The sequence below is a fragment of the Corvus cornix genome, chromosome 5 (assembly GCF_000738735.6).
Source record: "Corvus cornix cornix isolate S_Up_H32 chromosome 5, ASM73873v5, whole genome shotgun sequence".
NCBI classification, from domain to species: Eukaryota; Metazoa; Chordata; class Aves; order Passeriformes; family Corvidae; genus Corvus; species Corvus cornix.
Genome location: NC_046335.1, coordinates 11,595,355 through 11,616,114, shown reverse-complemented (window position 1 = coordinate 11,616,114; position 20,760 = coordinate 11,595,355). Strand labels below are relative to the sequence as shown.

Below are 20,760 nucleotides of genomic sequence, written 5' to 3'. Positions count from 1 at the left end.
CAGAATTGTTAGGGCTGGAAGGGACCTCTAGAGATTGTCCACTCCAACCCTCTGCCAAGGCAGGGTCACCTACAGGGTCACCCAGAGCAGGTTACTCGGTAACGCATCAGGGTGGGTTCTGAATGTCTCCGGAGAGGGAGACTCCACGACCTCCCTGACCAGCCTTGTTCCAGTGCTCAGCCACTCTCCATGGAAAGAAGCGCTTCCTCGCGTTGAGGTGGAACTTCTTGTGTTTTAGTTTATGGCTATTGCTCCTCGTCCTGCCGCTGGGCACCCTGAAAAGAACGTGACACCAACCTCTTGGCACCCACCTTTGAGATGGGTATGAATTGATGAGATCCCCTCAGTCTTCTCCAGACTACAGACGTCTCCCACAGTCTCTCATAAGAGAGATGCTCCGGACCCCTCATCATCTTTGTGGTCTCCACTGGACCCTCTCCAGTAGCTCGTTCTTTGCCCCTCGGGCCTGCGGGGCATTAGGAGCGAGGAAGCGCCGCGGGGAGGCGGCTGCGGCTCCCGTCTGAGCGCACCGGGGCCGGCGGGAGGGGGGCGTGGGGCCCCGCCGAGAGCCACCTGCGGTGCTCTGCTTATCACAGCTCTGCTGGCATCCACGGGCGCTGTGCGCGCCAAGCTGAACACGCTTCTATGCGTTCAGATAAATCCGTCTTGTGGGAGCTGAGGAAACCCAAAATTCTATGAACTTCTCTTATGGTCAATACATTGCACATCACACTGTTAATAAACTCACAGTCTGGTTACAGGATGTTTCCAATCAAATACATTGTGGTTCCCCCTCGACCTCAGATTTTTCTGTAGTTAGGGCAATGTCTCTGGGTGGTGTTTCTTTAAAACAAAAGTTGATGGGAAGTCTTTAGATGAGAGAGATGTTTTGTTTTTACAAAAACATTGACGTTTACAGGTGATGTGTGTGGTGGGATGGATTTATGCTGACCAAATGTAATGGGACAGTTTCTTTCCAGTATCTCATGGGAAATGTTTTTAACATGGTGTTTGCAAGGCACTGTCTTGCACTTCTGAATCTCAGCTTGGGTTTTTTTTTTTTTTTTTTTTTTTTGTGTTAAAACAAACTAAAGTAACTTTGTATGTCTAACCCAATCCACTTGTGTATCCTAGTTTATAGCTTTTAACCAGAGGTCAGCTTCTTACTGTATGTGTTCTTTGGACATGATGCATTTGGCTGGGAAATGTGTTTAGTACTGCAATACAAACAGTAACCACTTGATACAATTACTGAAATGAAGCCCTTCAAAGTGCCTATTTATTTGATGTTTCAATTTACTGCTAGGAAGTTCAATTTACTGTTTTTGAATTGATTTCTTAGTTAGCTTTCCTGAAACACTACTTTTTCTTTTTCTCCTTGATGCTGTTTAAATGAAATATTTTTGTAATAAATGAAGCTGTATTATTAAAAAAAGATTTTTCCTTGCTCTTCTTTGCTGTCACTTATAGCTATCTTAAACTTCAGATAATGACAAAATGTCCTCTAGAGGGAGATCTTGTTGCTTTTATGTGTTAAAATGTTGGTCACCTTGTTCCAGTTAAATGTCTTGATCACTTAACCTTGGAAAGGATCTGTGATGATGAATGTGTGTATCTTAGTAAGTACTTGTCTTCTGGATCTGTGCTTGGAAATTTGATAACAGAATATAGAGTCACGTAACACTTCTGTGGGTTAAGGGAAACATGGTTGTTTTAATTCAAATAGATCCAATTCTGAAGTTAAATGAATAATCTTAAATAAAGTTTCAGAGTCCTACTCCTGCAGGAGTATTTGCAGGACCTACATTTGTGTTGTCCCTACAGTTGTGGTGTCACTTCTGCAAATGGTTATGAAGATACTGACTTTCATGCTGCATTCTCTGTTTTCATCAAGATGCTTTTGAGGGCAGTTTCTTTGTTGACATGAACCAAAAATTTCAGCAGCCTGTCTGAAAGTGTTGTAGGTTACATCTCTTCAGCATAATGAGTGCTAACAGCCTGGCAAGGAAACAAAGCAGTAATAAAGTGTCACATTTAATCAATCTTACCAATACTTCTTGCCTATAAACAGCAGAGGTTGAAATATTGCTTTGCAGAACATCAATTGTTTGAATGTAGTTAACTCTGTACTCCACATACTCCATACAAATTGTTGGAAAAATCTTGGTGGGATTATTATGAGGGTGAATTATTCTGCATGTTACATATGCAGTCTTGACATGAGATTTCTTTCTCAGAGACACATTAAAAAAACTTATTCTACAGCTGAGGTATCTATGCTTTTATTTTTCTGTAAGTAAATGCAAATAGTGAATTCAGTGTAGCTTCTGGCATATCTGATCTGTAAAACTAAAGGCTGTGTGGAACTTGCTCTGTGGATATAGTTGGAAAATTTCCTCATACAAAATTTCGGCAAGGCTGCTTAAGGGGTCAAAAATGTGTTTACATGTTTAGCTGCCAGCTGAACCCCTACATGCTTCCTTCAAGTCATCTGTACTGTTAAGAAGCAGATATTGTTAAACTGACTCCAAAAGAACTGTACTACTTGTATTCTTATAAATGTACATACAAAACCACTACATAATTAATTAATTTCTTCTCTGTGTGTGTGTGGAGAAATAATGCTAGAAGTAAGGCAAAGTAATTTGCTGTATTCATATTGCAAGGTTGTGTTCCTTTTCATCCTCATTGTCATTGTTTTGTGGTATGCAAATACACCTCTACAATACATTAAAAATGTATGCAAAGGGCTTGAGGGCAAATAGTGTTGTTTAATAGAATGTACAGATGTGTTATAATAGAGGAAAAAATTCCATTAATAAACAGAAATAAGAGTTTTGACTTTTTTTTTTGGTTAAAAAAGGCATATTTATGTCCCTAAATTACTCAAGTTGTAGACTCTGTGATTAACTGTGCTCTGAATAATCAATTCTTTATTTTAGATCATAATTTTGGAGGATTGGAGCACTGAGATCTTTGGAGTCTGCGGTGTCTAGCCATAATGAGTTTGGTTGCTTATGAAGATTCAGACTCCGAGACAGAAACTGAAAAGACTGAAGTCTCCGATGCTTCTGGCAGACAAACAAACCAGCTGAGTTCTTCTGTGAGTTGTGTTCAGCACTTTGCACCTGGTAGTACAAAATCTACATATGAAATGCACCCTGCTGGGAGCACTGGCAGTTCTGGCAGGAGCACAGTTTGTGAAGATCCCCCTGAGCGTTATGCACAGAATAACAACACTGACTTGGCACCTCCTTATTGTCAGAGGGTGTACTCTGGCCATGCTGCATTATCTGTGGCTTACAAAAACTATGAACAGGCTTCAAGCTCTTCAACAAATTCTGGAAATGGCGTTTCCCAGAAGAGAATGCACAGTGCTCCTACCATAAAAGGAATTAGACCGTATATTCCTAAACGACTGCGTCAAGAAAATTCCAGTATGCCTGAAAAAGAAGTATCTGACCAGAGACGTAGCTCAGATTGTGATGTTAAGTTAGATGTATCAGGAGACCAGACTCTGAGAAAGATCTCTGAATTAATTAAGCCATATTTGGGATCTAAATATAAAGTAACTGAAGTTCCCAAAAGCTTAATATTTCACATGTCTAAACACAGCGGCCCTGTTAATGAAATCCAGTGGTGTCCTGTACGGGAACAGAGCCACATGCTTCTTTCAGCTTCTATGGACAAAACAGTCAAGGTAATGTAAAGCAAGATGCTTTGTGGCTCAGTCATCAGACTTAAAAATAATGTATTAAACAATGCTCTTCTGGAAACAGCATCCTTGCTTGTGTGTATTTAACAGTTCCGATGTACTCAGAATTTGAGGAGATGCTTTGAAGTATAAGATTATTATGAACTTGCAGCCTAATCCTTCACTATTCGCCCAGTTAGTTCCATTAGTTTGGAATTTGGTGATTTTGTTTTTTTTTTAATTTTAGACATATCAGTGTTTTAGACCTTAGGAAGTTAGATTTCTGCCAGGTTATTTCTCATGATCTGTATCAGTGTTTTAGCACAATGGCCGTGAGCACTGTGGTCTGCGCACAGATTCTGCCTTGAGTCATTAATCAACTGACTGCCAGCACTGGAATAATATTTTGAAGAACTTTACCTTTCTGACAGGTCTGTGTGACTGCTGCTGGGAGAGGTAGGTCAGGTCAGATAGATTTTTCCATCTGAACTACTGTGGTAAATCTTGCGTCCCAGAAAGGTGTCTTGTCATGGTCTAAGGAGTCTTACCACTTTAATTTGTTTCAAGGGTTAATTGCTCAATACTCAAAGTGAGTTTTCGTTCTAGCTTTAATGAATTTGTCTTCAGTTCTTTGGTAATTTAGTCAGTCCAGTGAGTCTCTTATTTTTAAAATGGGTAATAAAAATATTTTATGTGTATTCTTTCCCAGATACAGGGCCTCTGGGTTCAAATAATAGTCTTCTGAAATGGGCTTGCACAGGAACGTAGCTTTGCTAAGGGTGCACAGAAAGTGTCCTTTCTAGTGGAAGACATGCTTTATTGCATTTAACGTGTATTTACCATGGCAGGCACAATTATTTTCTTGCTTCTAAAATTTACGACTTAAGTAAACCTTCCTAAATGGAGACAAGAAGAACTTCCTTTGTACCAGCATACCAGCATGGTTCCTCCATCTTCTTTCCCAGGATTTTAAAATGTCTTTTTCTTAAACATTAAATAGAGTAAAGAAGTACCTTTGTTTTTCCTTTCAAGTGGTCTTTAGTATTAAATTTGTTGTATCTTGGCTGTTGCTGGAAGAACAGACTTAGAAGGAAAAGGCTAAGATATGCAAAAAGTGCTGATGGATATTTCTGTTAAGCAGCAATTTAAATTTAGATTGTACAAAACTGACTTCAGGATGTCTGCATTTGACCTTTTGTCTTACATTGTCACATCATATGCTTAATATTTGTTGATTATTCCAGAGCCTCATTTTACTGATGAGTGACGTTACAGATGTGTTGAAATCAGTAGAAGAATCTAAGATGTTACTGCAATATAAAATTATTAAAAAGTTGAAGTAATGGCCTTCTGGTTTGTCTTCTGAGCAGAAAGAAAAAATATTTTTCTGAATCTGTGCTACCATGCCTTCTTGGAAGCAGTCATTAACAGTAAAGCTGGTTTTTGAAGAAATATGACTGCTTTAGGTGCTCCAAACCTTGGAAATTCAATATAAATGAAGTATATTAATGTTGGCAACACTTCAGAGCATGCGGGTCTAAAAAATTTATGAAGGAATAACGTAACTGTTAGGAAGTGTTTGAAACAACACTTTATCTTCTGGTAGGCAGCCCGTAGAGAGGCAGCAACCTATGGATGCTGCTTCCTGTTATTTCTTAGGGAACCTGCTCTTTGTCGCGCCGTTACACGCGGGCCGTCCTGGGCAGCAGAGGGCGCGGTGACACCGAGGATTCACTTGGTGTTATGATCCCAAATTCCCTGTCTTTCTGGGATCACGAGCACATAAATCCCTGATGACTGTGCCAACACTGCTTTACCTTCTGGGAATTTTTTTTTGGCTGTCTGCTGTTGCCTGAAGTTATCCATTTGCTGGTATAAGCATAAAATAACTGATTGAAAATGCGAGTTTACTATTCTTTTTCTTCATCCTTTTAACTTCATACAGCTTATGGTGGTTTTTTTTGTTGTTGTTGGTTTTTTTTGGTTGTTGTTTTTTTTTTTCCCCCAGAAACACCTGCTTGGAATTGCTCATTTAAATCCAGGCGGTATATGTGTGTCCTCTTTCCCTCTAAAGGGAATATGCAGACACTCAGGATGTTTGCATGATTTACTGTCAACATCTGATTTGGGTAAAACTCAAAGCACAGTAAGAAGCCTAAAGTCTCTGTATGATCAAAGAGAAGAGGCAATCCAGAGCCTCAAAACTCTGTACTTTCAGTTAGTCACAGGAATAGCTGTGAACGCTTTTAAACGTTTATGTCTTGGATTCGGTCCTTATTCTCAGCCTATGCATTAAGACATTTATCTTTGAAGAGTCGAATATTAGTGGGGATTTCTCAGAACTGAGTGTTCTAAGTTGAGATGAGTGTCACAGTTTAAGTGGTGCTTGAACCAGAGATCTATGGTTGTATGCAATTTGTGTAGTATTTAGCCAGTTTTGTATATTTTGTCTGTTCTTATGTGCTTAATAATTTCCTCTTTCATCACAAGTGAAGAATTTTCCTTTGTGGGAACAGATTTTCTTTTTTTTTTTTTTAATTTGGCACGGAGAAGGAAGAAACACTTGGTTTACTTACCTTAGTGATTGTAATTTTTTTATTCCCATCTAAATTAATATGGCTGAATGACACAGATATATGTCTAAAATGTGTATATGGAACTGATTATGTGGGGTTTTTTTACTTTTTAAGTATGTGTATTTATCCTGTTTAGATCAGGAGAAAAGAACAGTCTTCCATTTATGTTCTCTCAGGTTAAAAAGTGCACTATAACATCTTTATGAATCAGTGTAAGTCATACTAAAGTATTTACGATAAATGAGTTGATGTTTTCAGTTTCTTTTGAAGGAAGAATAGCCTAGAGTCGGAAGATCATCAGAAGCATTTTGTAAAAATATCTTGCATAGTTAGGAATGAATGAATTGTGTTAGAGCATTTTACAGTTTTCTTTAAAAGTATTTGATCTGAATTTTTTGTATTTAAAAGACCTCAAACAGTTACCAGGTGGTAAAGTTGAAAAAGTACCAGTTACCAGCTCAGAGGCAGAATTCTCTAGAGTAACACTCCTACCAGCAGATGGGGCACCCACCTCAGCATGTTAGAAAGGGATGGGAACTAAACTCGTGCCGATGACTCAAGGACTTTAGTACTGTGTTGTGTATTGAAAGACCAAAGTTACAAGTTTATGCACATGTTCCTAAATGTATAAGAAAACCCCTGAGTTTTCTGAGAGACCTGAAAATAAGATAGAATTTCATTTGGGAAGTGATATGCATTGCAAATTACCCACAGTTCTTCAAATCTGGAGCATTAATAGAAGAATATTTAATGCTAAATTTTAAATCTGTAGGGAATGGGAGAAAAAAAAAAAAAGAGCCTGGTTATATGCTTTGCCAAATTTTTTACCTTGTGTTTTGTTAGAATTTCTAGCTTCTCCTTTGGAAGCTCCAGCCTAGGTAGCTGGAAACAGGAAACCTGTTTCACAGTAGGGAAAGGTTACTGTGGCACTGCTGCTCTTCACAGTTACACTCTGACTGTATTGTGAGTGGCTAATGTTTTCAGCTTAGGTATGTATTTTAAGGATTGTGAAACATTGTTGTCTGAACTGATTAAATTTGTTTTCTTTGAATAACACTTCTCTACCTTCTGTTTGAATAGCTGCTGTAAATGAATTTTAGGCATCTACTGCCATTTTTGGGTTTTTCTACTTTGACACCAAAGTAGAGTTCATGATTTTAATATGTCATCTAGTGGTTTTTTGCATAAATGTTGAGACTCATCACTGCTATTAAAAGTGCCTGGTTCCCATAGTGTGGATATTCAATGCTTTCTGAACATCAGAAATCAGGTATTTCGGGTTTAGAACCCCAAATACAGAATCCAGATTCACAGGTTACCATTGAATACAGCTTTTTGCCTTTGGTAGCAGAGAACATTAAAAAGTTGTGTCTTGAAAGACATACATCGATTGCAGAAACCACAATGCTGCATTTACACTGTCAGTGTCTTTTATTTGGAAGATCTTGTCATTACACAGAGCCACACAGATGTTAACATTTTCACTGGTTACTGATGCTGGACTTAGCTTTTTAACAATTGTTCAAGCTTCAGCATCCTATGCCTTTATTCTCTATTTCCTAGTTTGTCTTAAAATTAACTCAAGGTAACATCTTTATATAATCATCTGTTAGCTGTTAATTTTGTGTTTCTCATATTTTATTTAGAGCATCACAGCAGGTGTTATGTTTGTTGCAGAGGATTTCTTAATTTGCAGCACTTTCACTCTCCATTGTTGAACAAGATCAAGGAGAGTGCTGCAATTCTTGAGTATGCAAAATGTATATTAATAGCACTTTGTGTTCTAATACATTGTTGGAAGTTTTTCTTACATATTTTGTTCCCTACTGGCCTAGTTGAATGGTCATTTAATCACAGCTCTATCTATACAAGTAAAGTAGAAGTTTTTAACATGAGTTTAATAATACCAGCCTCTTGAACAGGGGCTTTGCTGACTTCCCATGATTAAGAACATAACAACTATACTGGTTTACACCAGGGCTCTGTCTAGCCCAGGGGTCAGTCTCCAGTAGGGTCCATAAGTAGATGTGTAAAGAAAAACAAATCAAAGGTTTGTGGTGTCCTCTTCTGGTCTGTGCTTGTTTTCAGGCTGGGATTTCTGAGCTCCAATGTAGTTCATCTTTGTAACTTGCTGCCTTAAGAGATTTCTTCCAGATATTTCTCCAGTCTTCTGAGACTCTTTTGTGATCATTAGATTTAGAGTGCTATGTTACTCATACTCGTTAAATTTAATGTACAGATTTTGGTTCCTGGAGAGTGTCAAATGCTACACGAAATAAAATTTTCAATCATTCTTTCAAAGTATTTTATTATTTTGTGGTTTTGTGTCTGTTAGGAGAAAGATAGACAGCACAGTAGTATGTTCCAGGAATTTTGTTGTTCTTGATCCTGTTGTATTGGACCGAAGGATAGAGGATGATAGCTTCAATCCATAAACTGTGTGTAGCACAGATAGTGGCAACACAAATTTCCTATATATTGGCCATTACCCTGCCTCAGAGTAAAAAAAATTAATATTTCTGTTTTCAACTGTTCTGTACACAATTCACTTGGAATAGGCAGTGTTTCTTGTTCTTCTGCCACAGGTGTGTCTGTTTACTAAGGAATGAATTTAAGCTGCCAGCATATTTCCTGTACATTCAGGCATAGCTGTACATTTCCTGTATAGTCACATGGCTGTAGCCCTGTCACAGGTAGGCTGGATTCAAACTGTTCACTAAGCAGAATTAGCTATCATGCTGCTAGTACCTCGAGTAGGGCAACTCTTAGATTCATTTTTAAAATCTAATTGTGGCAACGTTCCTTTAACTGTAGGTGATGATAAGATGACAAATTGGGAAGTCATCCTATTTGATACATATGTTCTTTATTTGAAATGTTTTGAAGATCTCTGTTGATACATTTTCAATATTGTATGTTAAAAATGACAACTAGTTCTCCCCATTGTCTTGGAAGTGTCAAGGAAATGCTCATATTCTGGATATTGTGTGCTGCTTACCTAGGTATGGGAAAAACCCTATTGTTTTCTTGTTGAAGAGGCTACTAAACAGGCTGTTCTGAAATACCGAAGCAGACTTATCTTTATGAAGGTTCTGACCTTCTTCCCTTGTCTGTTTAGAACTGTGCATGTTTTTTCCAATGACTTTAAGCTTGCTGATTATTAAGATGGAAGTACACTTATGTGATAGGTACATGCATAGTAATACCAGGTTTTATATATACCTTGATCTTTTTCTAACAAAATTATTTCATCCACTTCAATGAGAAGTATCCTCCATAATGCTTATTTTTGTAAGAAAAGGTACATCATGCAGGAAGGAATGTACTTGACCATCAGTGGAAGCTTCTGGCTGTGCCATGGGTAGATGGTAATCCAGGTCAGGATGTAATAGATAGCTCTCAAAATTGTTCTACAAATTGTTCTTTGCTGACACATGTCAGCAAAGAAAAATTCATGAAAGTGGTAAATTTTGATCTCTTCATCCCAAAGGTTTGTATAGGTAAGAGTTGTTTCACATTTGGTATTTTAGTACCTCGATAACGTTTAGAGATTGCTGTTAGATATATTTTTTTAATTATTTTCTTGTTTCCAGTGATGCTGTTGTCAAGGAAACAGAAATCCTTGTAATGCCTTTGTTCACTTTTTCAGAATCCACAGCTGGAGACGACTTGTATAGTTTTTATTATGTTCTGAGTGTTTGACACACTCTTAGGCCTCAAAGGATTTTTTCAAAGGAGTATGTTTCTTTGAGTATAAATAGCACCATCCTCATCTCTGTAGGGTTTGATAAGCCATTGTTTCTTTCCTTCTGCACTAACAAGAACTAAATTCAGTGCAGCTTTGAATTAGAATTTATCTTAACACTTGTATGAAGACTGACATTTAAGAAAAACGGGGAGGGCAAAAATGCAGTGAACCTCTTAGCTTCTGTTTGAGGTTTTTAGCTTTGTGATGGCATGAATTTTTTTCCACTTGAAAATGACTCCTGACTTAGGATCTCCTTAAAGAATGCGAGAGTGATAACCCAAGTGTTCTTGCAAAGCATTTTTGACTGCTTTATGGCTGTGTTAGAGGATGTGACTGTGGGGGAGAGGAGTGGGATGGATATTTCACAGTGTAGCTAATATGCCTGTTGTCCCCCACCCCCCCAAAAAATAAATTAGGAATTATTTAAAGAAAAATTCAGAAAAGAAAAGTTCTTTGAAGAGCAGGGAAGTTACTGAAGCCTGTCTGTATTTTGAGTCTGACTACAGCTCCTCTTCAATTTCTTTCTCTGGAGCTTCTGCAGTGTCTTTCACTCAGCTGCTTATCATGATTAAGCCTTGAGGGAAGAATACTGAGGCCTTCTGTGAAATTTGGTTGACACTGATCAACAGGAGCAAAGTGCCCACAGGTGAGATGGACAGGATAACGTGGTTGTCGTGACAGTATTATTTCACAAACCTTTTTTCTGTGGAAATCCAAAAGCATGGAGAATGACTTCTAAATATCCTTAACAGTGATGTGGAAGAAAGGATTCTGTTCTCTCATGTTACCTGAAAAGAGTTTTGGTTACTTGTATCATTAATTGCAGAAGTATGAAGAATTTAAAGTGTTTATCTGACTTTTTTCTTAGCAACACTTCTGTCCCAAACATGTGAGCTCTGCACTTCCTTTCTACTGGGAAATCTTCCAGTTGTTTACTCTGTCTTTGAAGTAGCAGAAGATAAAGCAACCTCATGCCCCTCCCAGCACAGCCAGCTTACTAGGGAGAAGAGTCAGGGCTAGAGATGTCAGTGGAGCAGTGCCTCTAATGAAGCTTAACTGGTAATGTCATAAGTTAAGCTCTCCAATTATACACAGGATCTGTGTGGGCAGCTGCTGTGCAGTCTAATGTCAGAATGTCCTCTGAGATGGGAGAGATGTATGATGGTGTTATCCTCCTTCTGGGTGTGTCAGTAACATTGCTGGTGAAAAAGTCAAGATTTTGGTACTTGGAAAAAAACTGAGCTGGATGAGTTTTAAGTTCTTAAGTGACTGTAATACATTATGGGAGTATCTAAATTTTTTTAAACAGTTTCGAAATTCTGAATATTTTTGCTGTTTGAAAATATAAATAACACCAATCTAAGTTTGCTTCTTTTCTAGAAATCTGGCTTTATAGCTGCATCTCGCATACTGCTGTATATTAAAAAAAAGTCTGCTAGCAAAGCCACAAGGCATCTTATGACTTTGATTTCTTACCCTTCTTGGTTTGTCAATGTTGTCAAGGAAACAACTTTTTGAGAAATTTTGCTCTACTTTTTCAGGTTCTATAGAGAGATTACTTGTGTAGGATTTATATGGCATCAGGACTAGAAAGAGTTTTCCTTAGGTTTCTATTCTTTTCAGTATGTTCATGTTCTTGCTTTTTTTAAAGCAGATTTTAGTTTTAGCATGTGTCATATAGCTGCATCTTTAAGGTCATAGAACCAGTTAATGTACTAAGGATAGTTGACACTTGATCTTTGTTTGAAGCCTCGTAGAAAGAACTTTAATGATGCCTCTGCTATATATTAATTCTATAAAGACAACTGTTAGTTATAAATTCTCTTTAAGTTATAGGAGAAAGAAACATTAAAAAGTCCCTTGTTCTTCAGAGAAGTTGCTTCATTACTATGGAACTAATGACTGACTGTCCTTTATCATACATATCATGTTTCATTGCAGTAATCATCTCACTTCAAAGAAAAAGCATTTTGTGGTTGGTGTGGAAATGTGTTGGGTTTGTCTTCCAGCTCCTGCATGCTGGCCGATGGGCTGGTTAGATTGTTGTGGTTGATCTTTACCTTCACTGTGCTTGTGGAGGCTTTATTTTCTATTCTTTTTAATAAAACTACTGTTTTCCTTCTGGGGCATACCTGAAAATGTTATAAAAACTTCTGCCTTTCTCAGATGTTTCGGTTGATTGATGGATTAAGAATACTGGGCATGATAGTGAATACTGCATGTGCTTGTGTGCTGTGCATGTGCCAGCTGTGTTACACCTTGCTTCCTGAAGTCAGAATTAGGAATCTGTCCTTTTCTCTAGTCTCCTTGTCTCTTTCCAAATTAAAATTTCCTCTTTAAAAATTTTTCTTATTCTGAACATTGTGACTAGTGCCTGGAATTTTGTATTTTTATCTGCTAAGGAAGGGACACAGCTGGTTTTCTGTGGAACGGATGGGAGTTAGGGGTGCAGGTGGTTAGGGCTGACAGTCATATAAACATGTTAAAGCTTGCGCTATGGTAACAATGCAGAAGAAATTAAAATTAATTGGGTAGTTCGGTCTTACTCTGCTTGCTGGTACTGAAATGGTGCTAGTTAAAATGTCCTCATTGCTAGCAAAACACGTAGCTGCTTGACATAATTAATAGTTTATTTCCATAATTAAATAACTAATTATCATGTTTAATACTGGGTTATGTCGCTGACATCAGTGGGTTTAGGATTGCATCTATATTTTCCAGAGAAGAGGATCTTTAATATTTTGTTTTGATTTGTTCGGTTTTTCTCTTAGTTCTTGTGTTTTGTTTTGGGTTTTTTTCCCCCCCAGTTATTAACATTCTCAACAGCCTTGGGAATAATAAATGATTTATTTTTTAGTTGAAAGAATGAAGTTGTAAAGAAAATGTAACTGGCCCAGGTAGACTGATAAAGGCAAGATTCATTAAAGCTCAGGTTTTCAGATAGCTGTTCTAAATCACTAACTGTGTACTGCCTCACAGATATTACTTCAAATCAGGGTGGGCAGTAAGACTGCAAAAACTACTTCTTAAAATAAGAAAACCACCTGCTTAACATTGGGGATGGACAGAATTTGGCTGTAAATTTGGATTAGATAATTTCTTCCAAATAGAAAATAGTCCCTAAGTACAATTCCCTACCATAATTTTTAGACCTGCTGTAGTGACGTGTTATTCTCTGCCGTTGCACAAATATGCTGTCAGTGGGTGCACAGTTGGCAGTGTCCAGCTCTGTTGTGCTGACAAACAGCCACTACTCATCTGATGGTTGGGACACCAGAACTTGTCCATAGCTGTTGTCCCTGCTGTGCCAGGTGCTGCCAGTGGATAATGTACAAGAATGAGACAGGGTGAATTGCTCCTTTTTGTTTGTACTTACTTGTTTTACTGACTGTATGAAGAAGATGGTGTCTGATGGTATCTGATTTTATATATGTACATGTATCAATATAAAGCTCTAAAGTACATGAGTGGCTGTAGCTGATTGGCAGTTTTATATTAAAAAAGTATGGTAGTATTGAGGTACAGTACAAACAGATATGGTTTGAATTTTGATAGCTGTTGTTTAGCTGAAGCTTAAGGAAAAACCCAGACAACTAAAAGGAGTTGGCCTGTGGTGTTTTTCTCCCTCTTGTTTTCAAAAGTAAGTCACAGGTCAGCAGCAAGTAGACACACAGTGTTTCAGAAGCTGGGAGTGCAGTTGCTAAGACTGTACTTGTGTTCTGAATAGAGCAGTACTTCTTATGCCAATAGTGGATGTTTAAAGTCTGTGGGATATGCTTGTGAAAGTAGCCAGTCCTTCCTTACCTGTAGGAATTGAGGATACTTAAGGCAATTTGCCTCTGAACTGCTGTAAGTCTGAAACTGAGGTGTCTAGCACTTATGAGGAATCCCTGCTTTTAATAGAGCATAAATGTTTGTGACTTGAGGAAGTGATTGATGCTAATGAATATGATTCATAGAGATAAAGGGGAAACCAGATTATTTAATAAAAGGCTATAGTAATTTAGCTAATTATCTCCTGGAGAGTTGCAAAACATTTGAAGTTCTCCTTTGCCTGCTGGTATGATCTTGATTGCTGAAGTGTTTTCTGGGCACAAGTACTGTCTGCTAGTTACCACTGCTGGGTTTGTGCTATTAGGTATTGTGAGCACACGTGTTATTCTTAACACACTACTACACACACTACACTGCATTCTGAAGTTCCTGGGAAGCTGCCAAATTTATGCCATGTTCTTCTCCCATATAGGGGCAGCAGTAGGAGATTTAGTGGTTTAAAAGTAATTCTTAATAGTTACCTGTCATTAAATGTATGTTTCTCTTGAATTACTTGAATATGTGCGTCAAACTGCTCTGCTGGAACCACGTCATCCCAAATATGCCTACTGCTGTGTGTGAAGTAGCTAATTTATCTGAAGTAAATTTTTTGTGGATATGTAGTGTGCAGCAGGGGTGGGGATTTAATTATCTTTGCTATGCTTGGCTTTGTCTTATGCTAAAATAATTCTGATTTTTCGTATTCTAGAACAAACCATAGCTTGAATCACTAGCTGATTTATAAGTATATTGTAACTTCTTTACACTTCTGCATTTTCCAGGAACTTGCCATTTGAGGAACATTCACAGGCTTAGCCATAGTACAATGATTAGTCAGAAAACACTTAAAGGTTAACTGCAAACTAGATGGGAGTTCTTCACTTTGTTTTGGTCTGTGTGGGAAGTTACTCTTGCACTCTGTGCCCAGCATGAATGTACAATTGCTATTTTGTAGCTACAGAAAAACCTAGTCATGCTCATAACTTTTAACTGGCTGAGAATATGATCTGTATGAGCATGTTCCTTAGAGTTGATGGTTTATGGAAAATTTGTGATTAGCTTCAGGCGTAGTTGTCCCAGAATCTTTCTGCACAATAAAGAACACACTATGTTAAAAGATGATGATTGACGGCATGGCAGAAACACTTTGCTCTTGAGAAGCATAGAGTCCTCTATAACTGATGATTTTAAATGTCCTTTACTGGATATATACACTTATTTACAAATTGCTTTTTTTGTGAGCATCGCTAATGTAAAGGTTGCCTGTCTTCAGGGTAAAAAATAGTGGTTCTCTTTCCTTTCTCCTGTTTTCTCTCTTTTCTTCCCTTGTCAGCTTGCCATGTTACTCAGCATTTGGTAAGCCTGTCTCTCTTGAAAATAGTGGAATTAGCTAAAAAAGATTGATTGATACAGATGACTAAAACATCAAATGAAGTCTCTGTTGGTGTGAATCTTGCTGTTTGGTCTGACTTTGCTCAACTGTTCTTGAGACTGTTATTTGATATTTTGGCTGACAATTTCTGATGTTTCTTTTGGACTACCTAATACATAGGGTGTTAATTTCTAGGCTTCTTTAGTATAAATCTCTGCAATAATTCAGAGTATACTTAATTTGGGTTTTAGAATGGCTTGAGAAAACAGCATACAATAATCTTCATGTTGAGTTATGGTGTATATGGTCTAATACCATCATACTCGCTCTGTAGAGCAGATGAATTCAGTTGAAAAACATGTTTTCAGATGTTTCTGTCCTCTGAATTTGCTGTACATTCAGTCATGAGCATCAGAAACATACGTATTTATTCCTCTAAAATGTCTGAAGACATTATCTTGTCATACTTACAAATAAAATAGGAGAAAATACTAATGGCATAGTTTTGCTTTTTATGTATTCCTTCTGTTCCTTGGTTGTATTGTTATAAAAAGCACTAACCCACTGCTCTGGGGGATTTAAAATGTCCAGTAGCTTTGAAGAGGTGCACCATAGCAGTTAGCTTTTAATTAATGCCAGTTTGGCAACCTGGCTTGCCTTGGGGCTAACCTATTATGTTTGGTGGTAGTAATGTTAGCGTAGTAGTATTTAGTGCAGTGTAACCTCCCACAGCCTATTTTATTTTGCTGACCACTTTATATGGGACAGAATAATTTCTCATGAAACTTGCCAAAAGTGACTACTAAATGACTGTAAGGAAGTGTTTCAGCAGTATTTTTGGTGTTCTTGCACGGAATAAGGAAAGGGAAAGGAAGATTTGTAGTAAGTTTTACTCTTCTCCTGTATTTCTTTTGGATAAGCATGAGTAGGTTGATTTTCTCTGAAACATGCTTTGAGCACTTGGAAGAGAACTACAATTATGATTTTATTGATTAGTTTGGTTGAAGATCACTTTTATCTGAACTCGTGTCTTTAGTAGGAGTGCAGCAATATGGTCTTAATTCTCACTGTTGTTCATCTCCAGAGACTGCAGAACATTTTTTTTTTCTGCTTGTTTTCTCAGTCTATTTATAGCTTAAGAAAATGGATATTGGGGAAGGTGGGTAACATGTAGGTGTCTTGAGGAAGTTCTTCTCAAACCTGGAATTGGTTGCATGTTTTGTATGCTGTGTTTGAGGTCAGGTGTTCTCCTTTTACTGCTGAGAAATGGACCAGCAGTTTCCTGGACAATGACAACCTCCTGAGTGAAGTCCAGCTGGCTGCTGGGTGCTGACTGGGGTTAATGACCTGTGGCACAGAGTGTCTCATCCCCTCTGTTCTCCTGGCAGTCGGCACTGCCAGTGCTTGCGATGGGCTTTGAAGCAGAGCAGTAAATCTACACTTGATGCAGCCAGGCAGCAGCAGGAACTGGCTTTTAGACAAGGTCAGGAGTTTCTTGGTACTATGCATCTTAAGAACATTTCATTTTTCTTTTTTTAGAAAGATTTTGCCTCATTTTTCTCTTCAAAGATAATCCTTGATAAAAGTTTGATCAGGAAAGAGTTTTCTGGTATAGAATATAACTGCTGTTCAAGTTGGGCTGAGAGATACAGACCAGTAGGACATCCTTACAGTACATAATTATTCACACTGTTATTTTGACTGATTAAAAATCCTCTATGTCAAATAATTGGAGGGCAATAGAGTAAACTTAACCTTTTGTACTTTAGAATGCTGTCTAAATGTTTCTCCTCCATCTTGGAGCACATTATTCATTAATTTCTTTTCTAGTGGAGAGAAGCTGTCTTTACTGTTGAAAGAACAAAGGACAAAACACCAAGTCATGACTCTTTTGACATCCTGTTCTTGGGGTCATTTTATTCCTATTTTCAGAGTTTATTTCTCCAAGAAGGTCTTGATCAAGACCAAGATCAGAGTTGATGATCAAAGACTCCTTCCGCCTCTGAAGACAGTAATGGTTAAAACTTTTTTCCCAACAGAATCAGGTCAATGCATTTTCTGATTTTCACATTTTTGTTATACATTGTATGTCATCCCTGAATTTGGTTGCATTTTTCTTTTTGTAGAGAAATGGACCTAGCTATAAACAAGATGGAAGAAAGTGTGCAACCTAAAATGAATAATATCCTCAGTATGTGCATTGGGGGTACCATTGGCTTGATGATGAATATTTTCAGTCAAGTATCCTTCACGTCAGTCCTGTGATCTTGAGTTCAGTTAGGGAAACTCAGAAATTTTTGGTTTTGTTTCCATATGATGGTGTGAGGAATTATTTTTTATGGTCCCTTCTGAGAAAACAATCAGAATTAGTGTTTTTTCTCAGTGTTTGCCTGAAGGAGAGTTTCTTATCAAAAGACACATACTTGCATTTGAACACATATCCCAATATTAGCAGGTAAGCAAAGGTATGCAATTTTCCTGAGCAACAAAATACTTGATTACAGGTCTAATGATAGTTTTAAGAGGTGTTTTCAGATGTGCTGAAATCAAGGACTTGAAGCAGATGAACTTAATTATCTTTGTGAATATTCACAATCACATTATGTGCTTTAAATGCCACATTTGGAAATAGTGCCTCGTTGCTAGTTAATTAACAATAATTACTCAAGGTAGTACTTATGTTTCTGGAATCTTTTACCTACTGTGAAAAATGTATTTTGCTTCTAAAGGTTCTCCATATAAAATCCAGATTTTACTTAAACCATTCTGGAAGTGTTGCAGTTGCATAGGCCCTCTGTACTCTTTACCTGTACCACTGCAGCATGGAGAATCAGTTATTTCATTCTATTTTCTCTGCTACAGCTGGGCAGTGTTTTTGACACCTGAACCATGGTGTGTATAATACATTTTTTTCTTTTTCAAAAAAGCAAGCAGTTGATATTTTTTTTTTCTTGATACCGTAAGAAAAGAGAAGCAGTAGCAAAGTAGACTGGCAGGCTAGATCCATCATGAGGTGTTGCAAAGGTGTGTTGACATCTTCAGCTAAAGAAATATGCCTTATGATAATACTAGAAGGGGTTTTTTTCAGTCCTAGCACTTACACTCTGTATGCTTTCCTCTCTCTAAGGATGTTTTTTCTTGGCAGAGAGCATTCCACAGCCCAAGATAGCTTAAACTGCAACCAAAAAAAACCCTCATAGATCCTAGAAAATCTTCCCTGTATTCTAGTTCCCTCATTCCCTCTTCCATCTTTCTTCTCTGCCTGCTCTGTCTTCAGGTAGACAGTTAATTGAAATATCCAAGGATTCTCTTCAAGATTTTTCCATTAAAATGAATCTTTCTTCAATAGTGAATCTTTCTTTCAACTTGTTTGCAGCAGTGCACTTAACATGTGCTTGTGTGTATATGTGTATTAAAAAAATATATATTTAAATAGGTATAAAAAGAGCCTTAAATTAGTAGAAAACCTCTATTGTCAACTACTTTTACTTACAAACTGTGTATTCTCTTTGCCTGCACATTTCAGATTCACCTGTGTGAATGGGGTGTCCATTGAAATCCTGGTAATAACCTGTAACTTCCATTTCAGAATAATATTTTTCTATATAGTACATGAAATACTTTAAAGTTTTTAATTCAGGACGGTACTTACAACATGCTAAGCAGATGTTTGATTTCTCAGACATCAATTATAAGCTAGTTCAGAGAACAGGAAGAAAAGCTACTAAATTTTAGAAACACTCACGAAGATTAATTAAAATAATTATCTGTGCTTTGTGCAATGGGAGCGGGGATAACTGCAGGTACATGAAGGCATAACCAAGGGGAGTGATGGATATTTTTTCAAGTAGTGAAAGTGATTTAGTGATGGTAGCACAGATGGAGGAGAAGTTGAGTAATAGGACGCTGAAATAATAACATGAATCTGATTGTGGAAGGGTCTTCAACATGCTATGTGAAACTAGTGTTGGAATTGGTAAGCATGTCATTGGGGAAACTTCCCAGTGATAATTTTTCAGTTGTAGAATGACTTTGAGAAAACAAGCTTTTCACAACCACCAGGTTTTGATTTTAAGTATTTAGGTAATATCATAGACCCATTCTAATGGAACGGTCTGGTAATGATGTCAAAAGCTTTCACCTGTGTGTCTGCTATGCCAAATGGGTTGAAACAAAACATTTTTTGCTTGCTCTGTTCTCCTGCCATTGTACATGAAGGATTCTTTTTTTGTAAAGACTGATGAGAAATCTGCATTTGGGTATCTGAGTACAGAGTCTGGATTATCAAAAAACTTGATATGTAGCTGCTGACATTCCTTGTTTATTTTAAAAATCATTCACATTTATGTGCTTAAATGGGATTTAAATACTCTTGAAAATTTTGATCAAAACTGGTCACTAATCTCCTTAAATTTGTGCTAATAGGCGCTAGCCTACAATGTTACTAGAATTTTCAAGTAAGCCAAACCCCAAATATTTTCATTAACTTCTAATTTTGAAATTCTTAATTCTGTAAGCCTGCAGTGGCAGTGAAGTAAATGCAATGAAATGTTTCGAGTGGTGAAGTAACACTTTGTGTAGATGTGTCGTACCACTGCTGCAGTGAGAAATGCTGAACCAAGTTCTGCCTGACATGAGGTTGCATTGTTTAAATGTTTATGTTGCAGTAGTGCCAAGGAGCTGAGCACTCTGGGACCTGTGGTGGACCTTTGGCTTTATGTGCATGTTTCAGAGCTGTGCTGCCCAGAGCAATTGAGCTGGCTTGGGTGCTTGAAGCTGCTGAGTAGGGCTGGTGTGATGCTCTACTGGGATACAGATATTTCTCTGGGATGAGTTTAAGTGGGATGTCTCATGGTACCATGGCACTGATGTGCTGGTTGAGTAGGTTTGCACTATGTGAATGCAATCAGAGGCAGCCCCTACTTATAGAATACCACAATTATGCATTTTTGCTTGCTAAATGAAGTATGTTCTTCAGGCTTTAGAACAAAACAGGGCAGGACAGTGGTGTGTATTTTACAAGAATCTAAATATTACATTTACTTCTCTAGTTAAAAATAACTTAATTGGGTCCTGTATAAATGCCAGGCAGTGTTTGCAGGTGCCAGCATGTTCATACCTGCTCCTTGATAACTGTCATTAATTCATAGTTTCATATCAGTGTCCAAGTAGGAGAAGGTTAGCTTTTAAACTGGTCCTGGGTTTTTAGCAGGAGCTATTATTTTCATTTCTGGCTGCAAAGGTATGCTCTTACACCAGCTGTAAAATGAAAGTTAGTGATACAATCTCTATAATATGACAAAACCACAACAATTGTGCAAGCTTGTTACTTAATTTCTAAAATATTGCTGTAGAGTATAGTAGATACTTTTTAACATGTACAATTCTGAGTATTTATAGATGTTCCTACCCACACTTTTCTAGCAGGACTTCTCATTTGAGCTGTACTCCTACTTTAAATTAAAAAAAGTCAGTTACATCTGGAAACTAGGTTTGAAACATTTGAACTACATTAATAATCCCTCTTTAAGGTACAGCTTCTTGTGTCTTAAATTGG

At 37.6% G+C, this 20,760-nt stretch overlaps 1 protein-coding gene across 2 annotated transcripts in view; it reads left to right on the top strand.

Moving 5' to 3' along the window:
* WDR25 (WD repeat domain 25) overlaps nucleotides 1-20,760 on the top strand; it is a 60,484-nt gene that overhangs the window by 261 nt on the left and 39,463 nt on the right. The window contains exon 2 of one of the 2 annotated variants that reach the window (XM_039552793.1): nucleotides 2,943-3,700. In XM_039552793.1, the coding sequence (XP_039408727.1) occupies nucleotides 3,002-3,700 (699 nt within the window). In that variant the 5' untranslated portion in view covers nucleotides 2,943-3,001. Of the gene's footprint in view, nucleotides 1-238; nucleotides 3,701-20,760 lie in introns of both variants that reach the window. The other variant, XM_039552792.1, reaches the window with a different exon arrangement.